At 36.9% G+C, this 21,330-nt stretch overlaps 1 protein-coding gene across 1 annotated transcript in view; it reads left to right on the plus strand.

The window, feature by feature from the left end:
• Positions 1-20,524, plus strand: part of Mtcl3 (MTCL family member 3) — a 35,563-nt gene extending 15,039 nt beyond the window's left edge. Inside the window, exons 4-6 of the mRNA XM_027947393.2 lie at positions 14,808-14,879; positions 17,840-19,015; positions 20,414-20,524. Coding sequence (XP_027803194.2) covers positions 14,808-14,879; positions 17,840-19,015; positions 20,414-20,524 — 1,359 coding nt within the window. The remainder of the gene's footprint in view (positions 1-14,807; positions 14,880-17,839; positions 19,016-20,413) is intronic.
• The last annotated feature ends 806 nt before the right edge of the window (positions 20,525-21,330 follow it).

Raw genomic sequence — 21,330 nt, forward strand, 5'->3', positions numbered from 1 at the left:
ACAGTGCTAGAGAGGCCAGTGAAAAGTGCCCTACAGGGTCTACAGAGTGGCAGCTGTTGTCCAAAGTGTAGCCTTACATATGATGTTGGAAAAAAATGAAGAAACGGGTGAAACACCCTGACCCATCTCTTCTCTCACCTTCCATCCTTCACCATTCACCAGTGTCATTGTTGGCCAAAGCCAATCAGGAGTGAGGAGGGAACCTGGAGAAAGCAGTGTATGAAACTCAGGTTCCTGGAGCACTAATGGGCAGAGAAGGGCAAGAAACCTGAGTAGCTAAAGGACAATAACATGTTCAAAATATTGCCTGGATAGATCTAGGTGATGGTCTTTGTTTATCATATGTCCAGAGCATGTAAACCCTTTAATATGAAAATGAACATTTATTTATTCATCTCAGAAAATCTTTCTTATATTATAGCCTGGATAATCACATGTACTCTACTTTTTTCTTCTTGGTGTTTCCTACATTGTACTCCTTACTACTGGCTTCTCATCCTTCTTTCACTGTTTTGTTCTGTATCTCTGTGTCCTTGGACAATTTCTCAGGTTCTCAATATTATTGAATCAATATTCTGCCATGTCATCTGCTTTGTAAAGACAGTGCAAAATTTAATTCTTGCCTTGAATTTTAGTGTCCTTTGAGTTTTATTATTCCTGGCAGCTCCCCAGTTTTCAGAGCTTAATCTCCTCTTATGACCTTATTAATTCACAGAGACCATCTTTGTTGACTTATTAAGAATATGACATTTTCTAAAGCTGTCTTCTGTTTTTCATAGTAAACAGTTTTCAAACGTATATTTTTTTTAAAAGGGGTTTGTTTGCTTGTTTGTAGTTGTAGATAGACAGCAAGTCTTTATTTTATTTGTTTATTTTATGTGGTGCTAAGGATCAAATCCAGTACTTCACACATACCAGGCAAGTATGCTCTGCCATTGATCTACAAGCCCAGCCCCTCAAAGGTATAAAAATATTGTTAAACTACTATCAACATAATGTTGTTATTGTTTTCTTTCCTTTTAGTTGATTTTTTAAATCAACCTAATGTATTTTAAATAGCTTTATTTAGGTATAGTTTACATAACATAGCTTCATTTGTTTTAAGTGTACAATTTAATGGCTTTCAGTAAGTATACAAAATTGTATAACCATTATGTTACCCCAATTTTAGAACATTTCTATCACTCCATAATGATCCTTTGTGCCTATTTGTAGTCCCCTTCTGTCTCAACCCTAACCTCAATCAACTATTAACCAGTTTTCTCTATCTATAGTGTTTAATTTCCTGGACATTTTGTACAATTGTAATCATACAATATTTGGCCTTATTGGCATCTGGGTTCTTTCACTTAGACCAAAGTTTTTGAGGTTTGTCTTTGTAGCATATATGAGCACTTCATTTCTTTTTATTTTCTAATAATATTCAGTTGTATGTATCTGCCACATTTTGTTTATCATTCATCAGTTGATGACCATTACATATTTTCCAAGTCTTTGGTTATGCTACTATGAACACTCATATTCATGTTTTTGTGAGGATGTGTTTTTAATGCTTGTGTGGACATAAAGAGGAATTTATGGATCATACAGTAAATTTATGTTTAACTTTTTAAAACAAGAGCCAACTGTTTCCAGAATAGCTGCACCATTTAACATTCCCACCAGCAATGGATGAGGGTTCCAGTTTACCCATATTCTAGCCAATACTATCTCTCTTTGTTGTAATAGCTATTTTCTTCAGAATAACCTAAATTAGAACTAGAAAGTATGTAGACAAAAATCCAACTAAAAATGGTAAAAATATTGAATAGACACTACACAAAATAAGTTACACAGATGGGCAATAAGCATATGAAAGATGTTCAACATCATTAGGAAAATATAAAATCAATATGATATTTTACTTAATATGTAACAGAATAGGTAAATACTAATATACATTTTTTCTATACTGGGGATCGAATCCAGACCTTTTTATTTTTTATTATGAGACAGGATCTTGCTAAGTTGCTGAGGCTGGCCTCAAACTTGATAGTCCTGCCTCAGCCTTCCTAGTCACTGGGATTACAAGTGTGTGCTACCATACCTGGCACTAATGTACTTTCTATATCCATAGATTTGCCTTTTCTAGATATTTCACATAAATCAAATCAGATTATATGTGGTCTCTTATGTCTGACTTCTTTCACATAGCATATTTTTAAGGTTGATTTGTTGTATCATTTATCCATCCTTTTTTATTGACTCATAATATTTCATTGTATAAATATCATATTTTACCTACCCGTCCACCAGTAGAGGGATATTTGGGTTGTTTCCAATTTTTGACTCTTCTGAATAATGTTTCTAAGAATATTCTTCATGGATTATGTGTTTATTTGTCTTGGGTGTATGCCAAAGAATAGAATTGCTGGGTCGTGTGACAAACTTATGTTTAACCTTTCAAGAAACAGGAATGGTCTGCATGTCCAATTCTTCTGTTTAAGACAGTAAAGGCTATACATTCAATAAACTATATTTCTTGTTTGAATTTCACAGATGCTGTTGTTAAAGGAAAATTTTCTCAGATTGTGGCAGATACTAGATAATTAACTTTAATCTCCAATATTCCTGTATTTTCATTTTTTTCTTTGCTTTCCAGGATATCTTAACAGTAAGTAAATGATAGCTTCGTGTTTATTAACCCAGGATTTTGTTAGTTTGAGCAACAATGTGAACAGGGTTAATTTTCTTTAAAATTCAAGACTTTAAGATACAAATCTGACTCATCTGTGATTATTTTCTGTAACTTTCCTAGCATTATGGAATATTTTGTTCCTATTCCAGTGGTGCCTTATGCTCTTGTCTTTATGTACATATTCCTCAGGTATATGATTTATTATTTATGATTTATTTAGGTACTACTAAAAGTGTAGCTTGTCTTATGTCTAAAGTTGTATGTTCCTGGGTATAAATTCTTTAGCATTAAATCAAGAGACTAAATGATTCGTTTAATCTAGAATATGGTACTTACTTTTCTACAAATTAAATTATCAGACATTTACTGATGCCTGCTTTTTCCATTATAATTTTAAAATGATCTGACTGATTGGATCAGATACAGTACACTTTGAATGGTCATCAAGATGCCCTTTAATATAAAGTAAAATCAAATGATAACATTTTCAATGGATATGTGTTATTATGCATAATATAGATCAACATTACCTTCTTGGTATGTGGAGAGAAGTTGCAAGGATTTTGATTATCCTTGTGTTTTAGAATTTACTGAGTAATTCATAAGGTTTGCTGAAAATCTTTCCAAACCTCACAAACATATGTACACATCCTCACTATACATTTGCTCTCAGTGTGAACATACACAAAAGAATATATTCCATGAGTGCAATACTTGATTTTTAAAAGTTGATTTGGCTCTTTGCCCTTTTAAATATACTCAGATTTTTTTTAAATGAAACCAATTACTTATATCTCTATTTTCAATATCTTTAAAGGTGAGAAAAAGGCTGATTATCTGGGATTAGTTGATTATCATTGAATCAAACCATGGAGACAAAATTTTCTCAATCCACTTCAGATTTGCAGAGAAAACATTCTATTAGTATACTCTATTCATGATTTTTACTTAATTGGAACATAAGGAGAAGCTGTAGAGATTGTGATTGTCCTGTTTTATTATAATGTGTTCATAAATTTGTTACAAGGAGTAAACTCAATTTTCTTCTTGTGTTTTTTTTTTCTCCAGTTATTTCAGTTACATCTGTAGTTAATACATTTTCTAGTCTAATAAGAATATTTAGGCATAATACCCCTTATTAAAAAGAATTTTTTAAAAAAGAACACAGGCAAGGACAAAACAAAAAATCAGAATGATAGCAACAAACTAGAGGATAAACTCAAATAAATCAGGTGAAATTTATAACAAATATGATGTCCTAGAATTTGATTTTTACTTTTTTAAACACAAAGTGGAAAAAGGAGAAATGTATTTTAGTTATAAGAAAAAAGGCTTAGGAAGCTTCATTGATCACAACTCATTATGAAATCTGTTATATGAGGAATGCTGGAAAGAACTGGAAGGTGTATATAGCCTGGAAAAGGAAATACTTGAGATGTGATCACTCTTTTTCAATGTCTGCTGTGCTGCATGTAGAAGATAAAGGAGATTTATTATTTAAATAACTTTGATTTTTAACTTTAAAAAGGTTTGGAATCAAAACAAAGACTTTCATCCATTAGGGCCATCTGTAGAAAGGAACGCATTGCCTGTCTCTTGTGGAAGCACACTTCTGGTAGGGGAAGAATTTGTGTAAGGAATTGAATAGGAGGTTCTTTTGCTTGTTCTATTTAGGTGACCCTAGCGATCTAGGGCAGAGTTTGACAATTCCAGTGTCACCAGGGGTCAAGTAGAATCATAAAGGAGCTCAACTGACCATGTTGAGCAATGGGACAAATTGGAGAGCCTATGTCTCACTATTATGTTTCAGCCCAGAACTGCTACACAATAATCTGGACCCAGTTTTATCAGGTCTTCCAATTTTTCAAATGAAATTGAAAATCTGAATTTTTCAAATGTAACTTAGTCACATATTAAAATTTGGAGTTAGGTGCCAAATTTTAATTTGGTTTCTACAATGATTAAGCAGTTACTTGACTAAGCAATGATACTTAGAATCCAGTTTATTAACAAGAGCAAATTAGAAGAGAATATAAATCTCTATAAATTTGGCAGCTAACTCCATTTTTTTTAAAGCATAAATGTGGGCTATTACTTTCTAGCCTACTCCAGGAATTACCTCCTCAAACTTGCTCCTAAATCCTTTTCATTTCATTTTATGAATTATTAAATACACTGAATTGTACAATTACATTATTAAATATATTAAATGTGTAATTGTGTGAAGGATAACTTTAAAACACTCATCTAATACCATCCCCTAGTGTTCATTTTGTAATGGCAGCTTCAAGCATATTTCTTATCAGATTTTGAACCTGACACAAAATAATGTTAAGATTACTGTATTAATGAGTTAGAAGCTGGTTGAGACACAATGTATACTAGCCAGCTCATCCTTTCAATTTATAAATGCTGGCCACAGATTTTTTTTCTCTGACTCATTGTAGAGAAAGGTCATAAGGAACTACAGTCACTTCCTAGTAATAATTTTCTAAATGTGTTTTAATTGTTTAAAAGCAATGATTCTTAGAATCCATTATTTATAACATGAGCAAATTAAAAGGGAATATAAATCTCTGCATTTGCTGATGTCGATCATAGCTTAGTAAGCATTTATTTATGTGGATAGAGTATCTGAAGCATAAAATAATTTTAAATTATTATTATTTCAAACACATTAACCAGTTGCCTGAATTAATAAACAACAACAAAAAAATCTTGGCTGAGAAATATTGCAGCATTAGATCTATTTTCTTGAATAGAGTTCTCTGAGCCTTTGTAGCATACCCACTCATCCAAGTGTAATATAAGATGTGAATATCAAAGAAGCAATTAACCATAATGTCTTTGCTTTTTTAAAGCAATGTGGTCTTGCTTTGAGATCGGTTCTTTATTGGTACTTTGTCAGACCCTGTAACAACCCATACTCTATTCCAAACAAAGTTTCTACAATGATGAAGTAGTTACCTGTTTAAAAAACAAACAAACAAACAACAACCAAAAAAAAAAAACCTCTCTCACAGCTTTAAGCTTTGAGATCCCAGAGAAACTTAGAGAGTAAAGACATAATTCTATCCAAGGATCCAGGAAATGTGTTGACCAGATGGTATGAAACATATAGTGGAAGGGGCAATTATTGGGTTCAAACTTGACTTTGAAGGCAGATACTTTCACAAAAATTTTTATAAGCCCCAGCTGTTACAATTTCATTTCTGCCTTTTCTGGTCCTATAGCATCCATGTCCCATTAACAAGAGAAGTCTTTACTTCTTTTTTTCTCTTGGATATTCTATGGTCCTTAAGACTTTTTACTTCCTCTGAAGTTAAGTTCAACATTTACTTTCCAAGGCTTACCTGAATTTCACTATATTAGTCACAGAGACTGGGTTCCAGTCTAAAGACATTTAAGCAGTATTGGGAGGTGATACACTAGGAAAAATGATTACATCTAAAGTAATTATTGACACTAAAAAAATTACCTTTGAAAAGAAAAGACACTATGTATAAGCCATTTGGTTCGGAGGAGACAACCCTGATTCCCACACAGAAAAGATTAGAAAGTTTTCTTTCATTGGTGACCTGCAAAAGTCCACTCATTAATGTTCTTCAGTGATAACAAAATCATATAACTGCAGCCAGTCTGACCTCTGCTGTAGTGATCTACTTTAGGACAATGGGAAAATGATGGAGAAGCCAAGGAAAGGAAAATTCACTGGATACTTTTACTTAAAACATTATATTCAAAGTTAAACTAATAACTTGATTCTGGCAACTTTAATTTGGCATTAGATCAAAGCTTTTAGAGCAGAAAAATAGTTTATTCAGCTTTTAAAAGTTACTTTTATTTAGGTATTCACTGGAAATAAGAAAAAATAAGTTTGGCAGTCTCATAGCTCAGAAGATAGGAATGGGGTTGGGCTTATGAGATGGGAGAAAGGACAAAGGCATTGGCGGAAGAAGGCTGATTTGTTTGTTGTAGATTTGGGTCTCCATCTTCATGACATTGACACCTGCATGCCACATATAACTCTCCATCTCTGACATTTTTCTTTGTGACCCTGCCCAGAAGGGCATCACCATCTTCAGTGATAATGAAAAGTCCACAGGTTTTTCATTTATTCTTACCTTCTGGGGACAAATCCCAGGTTTAAAATGTCAATTAATTTCCTTATTTTCAGTGTTAACTCTTGGAGTAGATGAATTAGGGATGGCTTTCTTTTCCTACTGTCATCTTTCTATTCTTTTCTAAATCCTGGTCCTTCTTAACTACCAGAAGAAGCTTAGAGAACGTGATCCTTAAATTACATTTGAGAATCAGGATACAGCTCTTTTTGTATTTGTCTTTATGTCTCAATTCTGACTTAGAGAGTTTTGTGAAAATTGAAGTTATTTTTCTTCCCCTGCATAGGAGAATTATAAAAACAGAAAGATAAAATTTATTAATGCTGAGGTTGGAATTGATAGATTTAAATTAGAAGCTGAGATCAGGGGAGCACTGTGAAGATGTACAACTCCTTTTCCTGAAAATGAAGAGTAAAAGCCAAGTTCAAACAGAAGGAAATACTTTAAAAAGGTGCTGATCCAGGCCCAGTAATAAGCTTAAATGTTAGTTGAACTTTATTAGCTTTTAACTCATCTCACACCTATGGTGCTAATTGAACACCCGCTTTTATTAAAAGAAGAATCTGCAATTTAGAACTAAAAGGTGAGCTTTTAAAACAACTTTTAGTGCTCAGTTTCATTAAAGTCTTTTCTGGAATCAAAACATTGGCAAAGGCAGGGGAAAAATACAAGGAAATTACAGTGATCTTCATTTATCCCATATTTGATTACCCCTTTCAACTTTTTCTCCTGAAGGTTTACTTTTTTTGTTTTTTTCCTAGGGTTGGCAAAAGGAATATTTTTTGTAAATATGTACAAAGCTCATTAGTCTAGTGTTTTTTTTCAATCCCAGTGGTGAAATATGTATGGTGAATGTATCAGTTAGCTTGTGCTATATAACAAACTAGCCTAAAACTTAGTGGCTAAAACAGCAATTTTCTTTCTTATCTCATAATAATTCTGTGGTCCATTTTTTAGATTATTCTGGCCTCAGAGGGGTCTGTACGTGTATTTGTGGTGGGCTGATAATCACCTAGGAGGCTCTGCTCATATAGGTTGATTGGCTGTGGACTCCGGCAATGGGAACAACGGGGCCACATGACTCATTTCATCAAGCAGGCTGGTCCAGATCTAATATTTGGGGCAGCAGCTTTCTAAGATAAACAGCCCAATAGTATATAAGGGATCATAAAAGTTGAGTCGCAGCTAGCATGCCATCTCTCCCATGACATATTATTAGTCAAAGCAAGTCACAAAGTCAACCCAGTTTAAAGAGGGACAGAACTTCACTGTGCCTTTTTGTGGGGTTATTACAAACAGAGCTGCCTATCTGGAGCAAAAAGATAATGCCACTTTTTTGTAAACACTCTACTATGGAAAACCTTCATCATTAATACATAAGAGACACTGACTGGAGTCAAAGGTTAGATGTCTTTATACCTATAATTCCAGATTATTTTATGTAAACCCTCAGTGAGTTACATGACATGGAAAGAAGTGATATATCACATCAGAATGATCCCATTGCTGGACAACAAAGGAAAATGAAAGAATCAAAAAACCCACTGACCTGACTTCTACCCAAGTTCCTCTTAAGCCATGACTGAAGGCAAAGAAGAGAGAACATAGAACAGCTTAGAGAAGACTCCCTGGACCTGAACTTGAGGGCATGAAGATAGAGGCAGAAGTGTACAGGCACTTGGATGCCAATGGAGGGCCAGTGACAAAGGAGAAATCACAAGAGGGGCTGATGAGTAGAAGCCACCAGGCAACACGGCCATCAAAGAGTACTCGTACTAGGCATCTTTACAAATGATCTTGAGATCCAGAGTCTTAATTGGTGACAGTTGTAAAAATGGATTGGTTAAAAAAAAAAATCAAGCAAAATAGTCGAGTAGGATGATATAGGTTTTATGTCCTGTTTTAATGCATTCAGTTCAAACATTTTTGTCCTTTAGTTTTTTGTTGTTGTTGTTGAAACAGTTGAATGAGACACTTATACTTTTTCAGCTTCAAATGGAAATTTTAAATTGGACCTTTTTGTTTGTGGGTTTTTCTTTGTTTTAATCATTTGCCAACTTCTTGCAATGCCTCCAAAACAAACCTATGTACAAAATAAGGCTGAAGGAGATGACATTGAATGAGTACCCCCTTTGTGTCACTGTACCTCCAAGAGCAGAGGTTATGACAGAGATCAGTGCCAGGAGCCTGTTCTTGTGGAGCTTGTATTTCAGAGTGAGGAGGAAAGCCCAGTTCAGATGGTGAGAAGAACTCTGGAGAAAAATACAGCAGAATTAGGGAGACAGAGAACTTGTGGTGGAAAAAAATGGAGGAGGTGTGTGTTGTTTTATGCAAAGTAGTCTGACATAGTCTCCAGTTTTAGGTCCCTGAAGCAAGGGTGCAAGTGGGTCCCGAGAGTATATGAGGGGAGAATGTTACAGGCAAAGGTAACTGTAGCTCACAGGCCCCAAATCTGGACTGTGCTTGACATCTTTGAGGAACTGCAAAGATGTCCGGTTCAAATAGAGGAAAGAAAGCCAGGAAGAGAGTGAGGGCGGTGAGGTTGAAGTGCTTGCTTGAAATGCGGGTGGGTCTACTGCAGAGCAGGGTGGTGGTTCACAAAGCCAACCACTCTCTCACCAGGGGAACTTTAGAAACTGTGCCCCCAGCCCCAGAATATGTTCTGAAGAGACTGATCAAGTCTTTATAGAATGTTATTAGAATAAATACACTGCGGAATCAACATCTGCTGCCTTAGTTAAGCACGGCTCTAACCGAGCAAAATGGAAAACCACTGGGAGATTTTGTGGAAGAGAATGGCATGGCCTAATTACCCTGGCATCTGTCTCCCTCTCACCTACATTCCCCTGTGGCCCTCTGAGGCATGGCTTAGCATAAAGTTTGGAATCCTGTCTCTCTTCTAGGATGAGAGTGGACAGTGTATCCTGAGCAAGGTCTCTAGGCCTCTTCACCAGTCCTGTCTCTACCAGTCTCTCTGGGTTAAGTGTTAAGAATGTAACTGAAGGAAAGGAAAAAGATATCAGAGAATAGAGCCCCTCCTGGACCTGGTGGAAACAGAGTCCTCTGTCTTTGAGTTTTCCTCCAACCTTCAGTCAGATATCCCTGGGCCTCCCTCTTAATGTGACAGATTGACTATGAGAAGCAGTAAGTTTGTATGTCACCTCTGCTGGCTCCTATGTTGAAAATACAAAGACATATTACACATGTGTAGAATATGTCAATTAGTGTCCCAACCTTTGGCCATGCCCAGAGAGCATAGAAAAGGATATGCTCAGAAATAATAAAACCCTGTCTGCTAGTTTACAATCTTCTCCCCTTGGAACCACAACGTAATGTAGCTGTCAGAACCAGAGTTCTGAAACTGGGTTCTGGTTCAATCACTTACTAGTTGGGTGATTTCTTCTTTGTCCTTTGTGTACTTCAGAATATGATGTCTAACTCATAAGGCTGTTGTCAGATTAAATGAGTAGATACATGTAAAGTACTCAGCCAAGTCATGGCACATATTTAAGTCCTAGATATTAATGTAGCGATTCTTCTTGATTTAATCACCATACAAACAGATCAATCTGATTTTATGCACATACACATGTCATACATGTCCATATATACATACCTTTTGGTAGCATTTTAGGTAGGTTTAATTACTAAAGACTTAAAAATGCTACCTATTAGTAAGTGCACCAGATTTCAATTGAGAAAGAAAGGCAATCTGAAAACATTTTTAGAACACAAACCATCCATTTTATGTAATTGCTGTGCAAATATAATTATTGGCAAAACTCTCTAATTCCTGGCCTTCTCATTGCTAAAAAGAACAGCCTTCTCTTTTGGATAATCTGAGGCTGGGAATTCGAAGAATTAAGAAATGAACAAGAAATGTTTTCAACACATTTTTCTGGAGAACCATTTGAAGTGCCTGGTTTGCCAAGAAGGATGAAAATCTGAGATTTGTTCTAGCCTCCCACATGCTCCCCTCGTGGAGGTCACTAGATGTAGAAGATAAAGGTGGGGCAGGATGGTAACAGCAGAAATGACAGTTTTTTTCCTTATAGGAAAGGGATTGTTCAGACTGACTTTCTTTCTCTAACCTTATAAATCTCACAACTTTGTTTCATAGAAGTCAGAAAGTCAATCAAAACTTATTGGAATAATAAAAGATGATTAAATATTTATTAGAAATTTGAACGTGACACTTAGAGGCCTTAGCAGTCCTTGAGACACCTTAAGACAATGCACCTTTATTCAAGGGAAACCTCTTTTCAGAGCTTCATTCAAGTTTAACACCCAACTTGAATGGTACTTAAATAAAAGTAAAGTAGCCTCTTAGGAAAGAATGCAGTATTCCCCCTGTATTAATTCAGAGTTCTCATTTTAACATTGCCGACAGGCTGAACTCTAAATTTCTCAGTCCCACAAGCTGACCTCAGTCTTTCCAACATCTTCTTCTACCCCCATCTCTACAGTGGCTCTATCTCCATTACTTATCTTCAGAAGTTGGTGCATCTCTTAGTCACACTCATTCCTCCTTATCTTTCTTGCTGTTATTTACTCAGTTTTGTGTCTGTTGAAATTTTACACGTTCTTCCAACAGCAGCCCTCTTGAATGATTTTCCCTGATTTCCTGAATCTGGAATCATCACTTCTCCCATCACTTCTCGCAGTCTTTTGTTTGTTGTTCAATTGTTGCTCTTAGTTAATTGTGCCTCCTTTTTAGTCATCACATATAGTTAGCTCTTTAGCAAGAGAATAAGATATTTCTTAGTCACATTGGTTGACCTTCCAGTACATGTTTATGCCAGAAACTCAACATGTTTGTGGAGTGGATGAAACACAAGGACCAAAGACGAAGTTCCCAGAAATTGATCGTACTTTCCCTCATAACCCTTGAATGTCATTCCTTTCTCTCATGATCTTCTGGACTTCTACCTGCATCTTTGGGGTTTTTGTTTGTTGTTGTTGTTTCGGGTACTGGAGATTGAAACAGGAGTGCTTTACCACTGAGCTACATCCTCAGTTCTTTATATTTTGAGACAGGGTCTCCCTGAGTTACTGAGGGTCTTATTAATCTGCTGAGGCTGGCCTTGAGCTTGCAATCCTACTACCTCAGCCTCTTGAATGGCTAGAATACAGGTGTGCACCACCACCTCTGGCCATCTTAACAATGTCAGTCTGTGACTGTCCTTGTTTAAAACCCATCACTGCTCCTATTTAGCCTTAGAACAGTTATTCACTTGCATGAGATAAAATCCAAACTGTATTTGATGTCCTGAAAATTTGACCTTTGATACCAGCAAGTCTCAGTTATACTGAATTTTCTTTGTGTGCTAGATTTTCTTTCCCCTCCTCTTTCTCCTCTTCTTCCTCCTCCTCCTCCTTCTCCTTTTCTTCCTGATCTTCTTCCTCCTCCTTCTCTCTCCTCCTCTTTCTCCTTCTTCTTCTTTTTTCTTTTTTCCACAAAGTATTGTGTTCCTTTTCTTTTTTCTCTTTCATTGGCTTAACACTTACCTACCAAATTTGAGATGAAGCTGTTACTTCATTCTGAAAATCATGACTTGTTACCCAACTGTCTCCAGCCCCAGACTGGATTAAGCCTTTCTCCTCTGAAATCTAATAGATCCCAGAGATCAGAAGGACTTGGGTAAAGTTCTGATTCTGCTACTTAGCAAGCAGTAACTTTAGACAGTGGGAACATTGGCCTCAGAATCACTGACAGAGTTTAAGTCATAGATCACTGGGGTAAGTCTTTTCCAACAACTTTGCAGGTGACATTGATGATGCTTTCTGGTGATCACATTTTGAGAACCCCTGCTGTAGATAATTTATCTACCTTTCTTAGGTTTAGGTTAACCATTTTCAAAGGGAGTTTAAAGGGTGTTTTAAAAATTAGTCAAGATAATGTATGTAAAAAATGAATTAATGCTCAATCAATGCCAGTAATTATCATCTTTATGTTATCAGTAATGAGTTACAAACTGAACAGACCATATTGAGGAATCTGGAAACCCCATAGAGAACTGAGATCACGTCATTTTATTATTGTTGTGGCATCGGCACCTTATGAAGTGCATTAATAATTACTAAATAAACATATAATTAAATGAATTCAATATCAAAGCACTTAAAAATATTTAGTAAGATGAATTTAGTGTTTCTTATAAGTATACTGCCTAGAGTGTTCCAGGTTCCGTATTCAGCTCAATATATTCTTAGTATTCTTGGGATTGTTTTTGCTAATTGATTCATAAATCACTTTCAGATATGGTAAGTTAATCCTTATAACTTTCATTTATATATAAAAAAAGATTATACAAGCAACATAGAGAACATCTTTCTGGAAAGAACTAAAATGAATAATCACATGGGCTGCTTATCTCTGTGTCCTTTCACTGCATACTGAATAAAAGCAGTTGCAACAATATCTTATTCCCCCTGCCATCTGTGCCTTAATATGTATTATGGGTTCCATATTAGATGTCCCTCAAAAGCTCATGTGTGAGACAATTCAAGAAGGTTTAGAGGTGAAATGATTGGGTTTTGAGAGCCTTAACCAAATCAGTGAATTGATTCCCTGATACGGATTAATTAACTAAGTGGTAACCAAAGGCAGGCAGGATGGAGCTGGAGAAGGTAGATTATTGGGATTGTGCCTTTGGGATATATATATTGTCCCTGGTCAATGAAGTCTATTTCTCTCTGCTTCCTGCGTGCCATGTTCCCAGCTGCTTTCCTCAGCCACACTCTTCTACCATGATGTTCTGCCTTTCCTCAGGCCCCAAGAAATGAAGCCAGCTATCTAAGACCTCTGACACTGGGAGCCCCCAAATAAGCTTTTCCTCTTCTAAATTTGTTCTTCTTGGTCTTTTGGTCACACACACACACACATAAAAAAAAGAACCCTTATCAAAACAATATTCCCATGGGTTAGACATTGACATGTAAAGAATTATAATTTTAGTTCTTTACAAATTCAAGAAGTCTCCCATTCTGAGTAGCCATTCCTGCTTTTACTATCAGTGTCAGTCTCCACGTCTGTCATCCTTCTTTTTAACTTCAGAACTTCATAGTTGATATTTACTCATTAGTTCAGCAAGTATTTTTCTAGTCTTCCAAGTAGCAAGCATTATTATTCTCATGGAGGTGATGCCACACTAAGGAAAAGTCTCTGCTTCACAGAGCCTAATGCATGGCATTTACCAGCATTTGCTGTAAATTTGGTGTGAGAAATAGAACTGAGCATCAAAAGATTATTTGTTGCTGGTCCATGAAACAGTTTGGGACTAGTTAGTATCCTATGAGTTACAAAGTGCTTGTTTGAATTTTAATTAGGACTTGATAGTACAATGAGGGAAATTTTTACATAGAAATGAAGATTCCCAGCTTTTCCTGAAAAAGTTCACATTCCTGTGTCCTGGAGCTGCTCCCAGTCTACCTACTACTTCCTGAGATGGAGCATGCCCTCTTATTTCACCACACCCATATCATTCCCTATTACATGTGCATGTTTCACGCTTGTTTGCATAGATGTATGTTGAGAGAAGAACGTGAGTCTTTAAATCCTACATAAATGCATTGAAAAAATTTTTTACAAGCTTGTTTCAACCTAATTCTAACACTGGAAATAATAACTTAATCTCCCTTTAATTTTCTTTAGTGATGTGGAATATTAACAAGCATTTGCCTTCATTAGAACTATATAGCATATTGACTCATTGAACTACATTTTGACTTGAGTTCTTTTCTGCATTTTTACAGTAAGCTTCCTGTATTTATCAAATTAATCAGGCAATTGCCAGGCACATTCTACTGTCCTCTTTATCTCGGTTTAAAGTAAAACTATATCTTAATCTACATGATTTGGATACTTTTTCTCCTTGTATAGTTATTGATCAAACTTTTTGTCTTGGTTTTGTCGTATGAGGTTAGGACATTTAAAAAAATTGAATTAAGATTTTAGTTTAACTAAAATTATAGTTTACCAAACTAAACATATTCATGCTTTGTTTCAGTTATCCTTAAAAAGAAGAGGAAGCAAAGATTTGCCAAAATCTGAAAAAAAGGCTCAACAGACTCCCACAGAGGTATGTGGAAATAAAATTTCAACTTGCATATAAAGCAACTGTAAATGTATATTATAATAAGCTATATTTTTAAATAGCCATAATGGCAAAATAGACTTATGCAAAACATAGTCACATTATGCATATCAGTTATGTAGCTGTGGACACAGGTGGCATAAAGTATTCAGTACATTTGCTCAGAAAACATCAGTAAGAGCACCATTATAATTGCTTTTACATTGTAAGTACACAGCAACATATCATTAGTCTTTTATGTGCTACTGTATTTGAGAACTGTATGCAAGGTGCTAATCTCATTCTTTCATAATTAATAAGGTCAATGGAATGGCTGTTCCTATAGTAACAGGAGAGTAAAAATGCAATGCTGTAGGAAGGGATGGTAGAAGGAAGAGAGAGGTTTATGATGTCTTTAGAGAACCTAAGAAGGAAGTAATTCTCTAAACCAATGATAGGAGAAGCAAAAGGAAAGGAAACAAAGGAATAAAAATCAAATGAAAAAGATGTACTCATTATGGGCTTGTTAAGAACTTTAGAAACACAGCCACAGTAAAGACTAGCTCTGCTTCCAAGGTAAGCAAGTGATGATGAAGAAGATTCTAAAACAGAATAGGAAATATTTGGGACAGAAGTGACATTATGGTTCCAAAAACACTTAGCTAGATATTGAATTTAAACACGTAAGTTAGGATATATAACACTAATGTCTGTATTTTTTTAAAAAAAATTACAACGTGTTTTCTCATTAGAGAACTTTAAAGTGGTATTGTAAAAGTTGATCTGATCCATTTTTTAAAGCATGACCATTACATATATATTATTTTCCCTTTTCCTCTTTTTCTCTGCTCTCCTCTCTCCCTCCCCCCACCTCTCTCTCACACCTTTTCTCTCTTTCTATCCCCCCCCCAGTACTGGGGATTGAACCCAGGGGATGCTTTACCACTGAACTACATCCCCAACCCTTTTTATTTTTCACTTTGAGATAGGGTCTCGATAAGTTGCTGAGACTAGCCTCAAACTTGAGATGCTCCTGCCTCAGCTCTTGAGTCTTTGGAATTACAGGTATGCACCACATGCCCAGCTTCCTCCTGTCTTCTTAAGGATACCCAAGTTCAGAACTTCAGAGTTCCCATTGGTTTCTCTGCTGATGTGATCTTAACCTTGGTTATGTGTCCTTGATCTCAAGGCAGTCTCTTACAGATTCTCTCCCCTTTGAAATGGATTCTTTTCAAAGCTCTATGTGGCTTACCCTCTTTTCCTCTTCTATGCCCTGGTGATGTTCTTTCATCACCTCTTCTGTGCATCCATCCTTTCCCCTAAACCCCTTATAAAGGAAAGTAGACAAACCAATACATCTGCTTTCTTTAATTTTGCCCCCTCATCCTATTTTTCTTTTGTGCTTCTTTTCTAGAGGCAGCATGTGCAGTGCAAGGAATATGTGTTTTTTAATCAGCCTGAATACAGACTGTGCTTACGCTTATTAACTTATATTCTGCTGGCTTAGGAATCCTCTATACAAGGGGCAGACATGGAGATTTAGTGACAGAAGGAATGTGGTGTTCAGGCTTTCAGATCAGCAGCTCCTAGCACTTTACACTCCCATTAGCAGATAGGACGATGGGAGGCCTGTGCCCTGTTCACCATCTCTTCCATCTCAAAGACTCTGGGCCATACTTACTGAGCATCTCTGGAAGCAGCTCGTTTTTCTCCTCATCTTCCCCTAGTTCTTTACCAGAATGCAGCTCAAACACAGGGGCCTCTGAGTGCTTGGTAAGGAAGGCATTTTTATTCCCACTTTAAAATGAGGAGGACTGAGGGATGGCTCAGTGGTAGAGTGCTTGCCTAGCATGCACAAGACCTTGGGTTTGATCCCCAACGTTGCAAATAAATAAGTACATAAATAAATAAAATGTATAAAATAAGGAAACCAAAGCCCACAGAAGTTAAACAGCCCAGAGTACATATTTAGAAGAATTGGGGGGCAATTAACCTTGGGAAACATTTTTATATATAATAATGCACTTCTGTAAAAACTCTCAGAAAAAGTGGATTTCCATTTCTACTTTAGTACTATTCAATTTAGTTAAATCACGAGGCTTTGATAGTTGTCATAAGAAAGTGTGAGAGGACTTTATACAGGGTCTAGTGCATTATCCTTTCAACAGGTAGAACCAACTCTATCCATTTCAGACTAGTGGCAGTGCACCCTATTTTAAAAGTGATGTAAATGGTCATCACTATTCTCCTTGGAGGGACCTTTCGGGTGTCAGACTTTTCCCTAAAGTTGACTTTAAAATAATTCTTTAAATCACGATGGTGGAAAGATTGTTTTCTGCAAGGCAGAGTGATCATGACCCCTAATTTCAGACAACTGACAAAATTCATCTTCCTTCCCACTTGTTAGCTGTTTAACCTTGAACAACTCCCTAGACATCTTTAAACCAGGAATCTTAATGCCTACCTAAGAAATTTATTTTGAGTATTAAAATTGGTCTTATTTGTAAAGAACTTTACAGCATCTGAATCAAAGTAGTTGCCTGATAAATGCCAGTGAGTAGGTGCATACTAACCATGTTCTTTAAAGTAAATAGGTTTCATATTTATTGCAGTTAAGGAAATCCAGCCATATAAAAAATAAACAAAAAGAACATTCTTAAATGACCACCAAACAATTGTGTGCAATTACAACATAATGACCTCCAAATAGTGATGATCAGCTTTTTGTTTTGTTTTGTTTTATATTCCTTTTCTTGTGTTTCTAGGATATAATAGTATCCTAATCTTTCCCTGGACAAAGAATGTAAATGGTTTGGAGAAAACACACAGCATCTACTTCTGTGTGCCATTAAATCTTATTTACAAAAAAAAAAAAAAAAAATTGTTTTTGCAGGTGTCCTTTCTTGTTTTTTTTTTATTTACATAAAAATGATCTTTTATCCTTTTCCCTCTTTTCCCTAAATGAGGAGGACAATGAAGATCTGAAATGCCAGCTGCAGTTCGTTAAAGAAGAAGCTGCTTTGATGAGAAAGAAAATGGCCAAGATCGATAAAGAAAAGGACAGATTCGAACATGAGCTGCAGAAGTACAGATCATTTTATGGCGATCTGGACAGTCCCTTGCCCAAAGGAGAAGCTGGGGGTCCTCCTAGTACCCGGGAGGCGGAGCTCAAGCTTAGGCTGAGGTTGGTGGAGGAAGAGGCCAACATCCTGGGCAGGAAAATCGTTGAACTGGAGGTGGAGAACAGAGGCCTGAAGGCCGAACTGGACGACCTCAGGGGCGATGACTTCAATGGGTCGTCCAACCCTCTCATGAGGGAACAGAGTGAATCCCTTTCTGAGCTGCGGCAGCACCTGCAGCTGGTGGAGGACGAAACGGAGCTGCTGCGGAGGAACGTGGCAGACTTGGAAGAGCAGAACAAGCGCATAACTGCGGAACTGAATAAGTACAAGTACAAGTCTGGAAGCCACGACAGTGCCCGACACCATGACAGCGCCAAGACGGAGGCCCTGCAGGAGGAGCTGAAGGCTGCACGCCTGCAGATCAACGAGCTCAGCGGCAAGGTCATGCAGCTACAGTATGAGAACCGCGTGCTCATGTCCAACATGCAGCGCTACGACCTGGCCTCGCACTTGGGCATCCGTGGCAGCCCCCGCGACAGCGACGCTGAGAGCGACGCGGGCAAGAAAGAGAGCGACGATGACTCGCGGCCACCGCACCGCAAGCGGGAAGGGCCCATCGGTGGCGAGAGCGACTCGGAGGAGGTGCGGAACATCCGCTGCCTCACGCCCACCCGCTCCTTCTACCCTGCGCCAGGTCCCTGGCCCAAGAGCTTCTCCGACAGGCAGCAGATGAAGGACATCCGTTCTGAGGCCGAACGCCTGGGCAAGACCATCGACCGGCTCATCGCCGACACAAGCACCATCATCACCGAGGCGCGCATCTATGTGACCAACGGGGACCTGTTCGGACTGATGGATGAGGAGGACGACGGCAGCCGCATCCGGGAGCATGAGCTGCTCTATCGCATCAACGCGCAGATGAAGGCCTTTCGCAAGGAGCTGCAGACCTTCATCGACCGCCTGGAGGTGCCCAAGTCCGCGGACGACCATGGCGCCGAGGAGCCCATATCCGTGAGTCAGGTACAGTTCTGCCTACTGCGAGCCATGGCGATGGCAAGGCTGGCCCTTGGAGCTGTGGTCCCTCGTGGGTGGTCTCCACGGCCTGAACACCAGACCCCACCTTAGGGAAGTCCTAGCTCAGAGCCTAATGGGTTTGATGGCCCACTGGGTTCTTTTTTTTTTTTTTTTTTTTTCACACTGTGCTCCTGATTCAGGCCTGAGATTTCTGTATCCCAATCACTTGGTAACTCTTTCCCCTGTTTCATTTAAAGGGAAATGTTAACACCATCACACTCAAGTTTTTGGGTAAAGATTCAAGGATTTTTAATATATATTATTTTAGAAGGTCAGCATTTTTCAATATTACTTTACTGTGTGACAAGAAGATCCTCAATAGCAATCTTCAAATGTCAATTTCAGGTTTTTGAGTCAAGATTCAAATTGAGTTTAAGACTTTTTAAAAAAGTTTCTGAACAAAAACAATTGATGGAGAACTACCAGTGGTAAGGAGACCCATCTTGGCCTAGAGACCTACCAAAAGGGACAAATAGATGCCACCCCTGTACTATAAGTTGATGTTACATGATTATTTCTAGAGACAATCATTGCCAGTTCTATAATGGAGAATCCCAGGAGCAATACGGTTGTATTACACCATAGCTTTAAGGCAAAACTAACTCAGAAAAATAGTAACAACTATTCCAGAACAGGGAAAACCAGCATTTTTCCTCCATCCTGATTTGTAGAGGCACACCGGATGAATTGGACTGAGCTGCTTTGGCCAGGTATGGTGGCCACTGAAAGACCAATGCATTTTGTCAAAGTTAACCACATAAAAGAAAATTTGTGAAACAAAAAAGGTAGTGCTGTCCCCTATGGCAAGCCCAGTGTCCTGTATCCACTGGAGAACCCATGGAAGAACAACAGCATGCATGGCTTTTTAGACCGCAAGACATTTTATATTTAAAAATTAGTTTATGCACATAAGCATGACAGAGATTAACTGCCTGTTAGTTGCAGCTAGCTAATTTCAACCCCATTGCTTATTTATCTTGCATGTTGCTGTGCTTTGCCATGAAAAAAAAAATGTTTTATGATGAAATTTGTTGGATTTTGAAAAGTTAAAGCTTACTTTTTTCTGTTTATTTTATCAAACACTTGGTTTTTAGTTTCCTTGTTGTAGATTTTTAATATTGTGAGCATGTGATTTTTTTTCCCATTATATCCTTAGAAAAAAGTAGAAGTAAATCGAGAAAAAGCATTGTGTATAATTATAGACTTTAGATTTTGTAAATATAGGCTTATGGGAGAATTCCTTATTTTAAGTTGAATGAATAACTTAATTAGTTAATATGAATGGACGTTTTAAAAATTATTATTAATTAACTCTTCTCTTTGTCTTTGCATTTACCTTCCCAGATGTTCCAGCCTATCATTTTACTTATTCTCATTCTTGTATTATTTTCATCGCTGTCTTACACAACAATATTTAAACTTGTCTTCCTTTTTACACTGTTTTTTGTACTGTAAATCTTTCATCATTTACCATTCATTGTAGTATTTTCAGTTTGTTTTATTTTGTTCACCCTTCAAGACATGAAGTAAAAGAAGTCTAGTTTCTGTAGTAACCAATGCTGTAAAAACACTGAAGACTGCTTATTTCTGTAAAAAGACACAGCTCATCTTACCTCTTCCCAATTCAACAAGAAGGCCAAACACAAAATATTTCAGGTAAGAAAGTAAATTTGACTTTTTGGGGGGTATCAGTCATCTTAGTTTTTGCTTCATTCTTTTACATCTTGATTTGTACTCTTTATATTTGTACAGATAATTATTGACAGGTAGTTGACAAGATAATCTCTTAGTAGTTGACTATCATGATAATTCAAAGCTGAACATTCATAAGTTGGATTTTGTTCCAAAAATCATGCCGATTTATAAAGTACTTTATAATAGATTTTATAGTAATTTCTATAAATTATAGGTTTTATAATCATTTATTAGATTTTATAGTCACATCTATAAATTATAGGTTAATAAAATACATTGTGAGTTGCATCAGAATGACAAGATAATTTTGACCTGCAATAAATATCTGTGAAAAATATGGTGAATAAATAAAATGTGACCCTCATGGAAACTAATTAATGCATTGTAAAGCTGACATGTTCTGTCTGGAGAGATGTGTTTGGAAGCATGAAGGTGTTTTAGGACTTAGTTCATGAAGAGAATAATTCTCCCCATCCTGTTGTATTTGATCAGCTTCTCACCAAACCAATGTGTCTGCCTTAACTTACTATACCTGGAGCCACATATTACTAATTGAGCTTATTTTC

The sequence above is a fragment of the Marmota flaviventris genome, chromosome 6 (assembly GCF_047511675.1).
Source record: "Marmota flaviventris isolate mMarFla1 chromosome 6, mMarFla1.hap1, whole genome shotgun sequence".
Classification (NCBI taxonomy): Eukaryota; Metazoa; Chordata; class Mammalia; order Rodentia; family Sciuridae; genus Marmota; species Marmota flaviventris.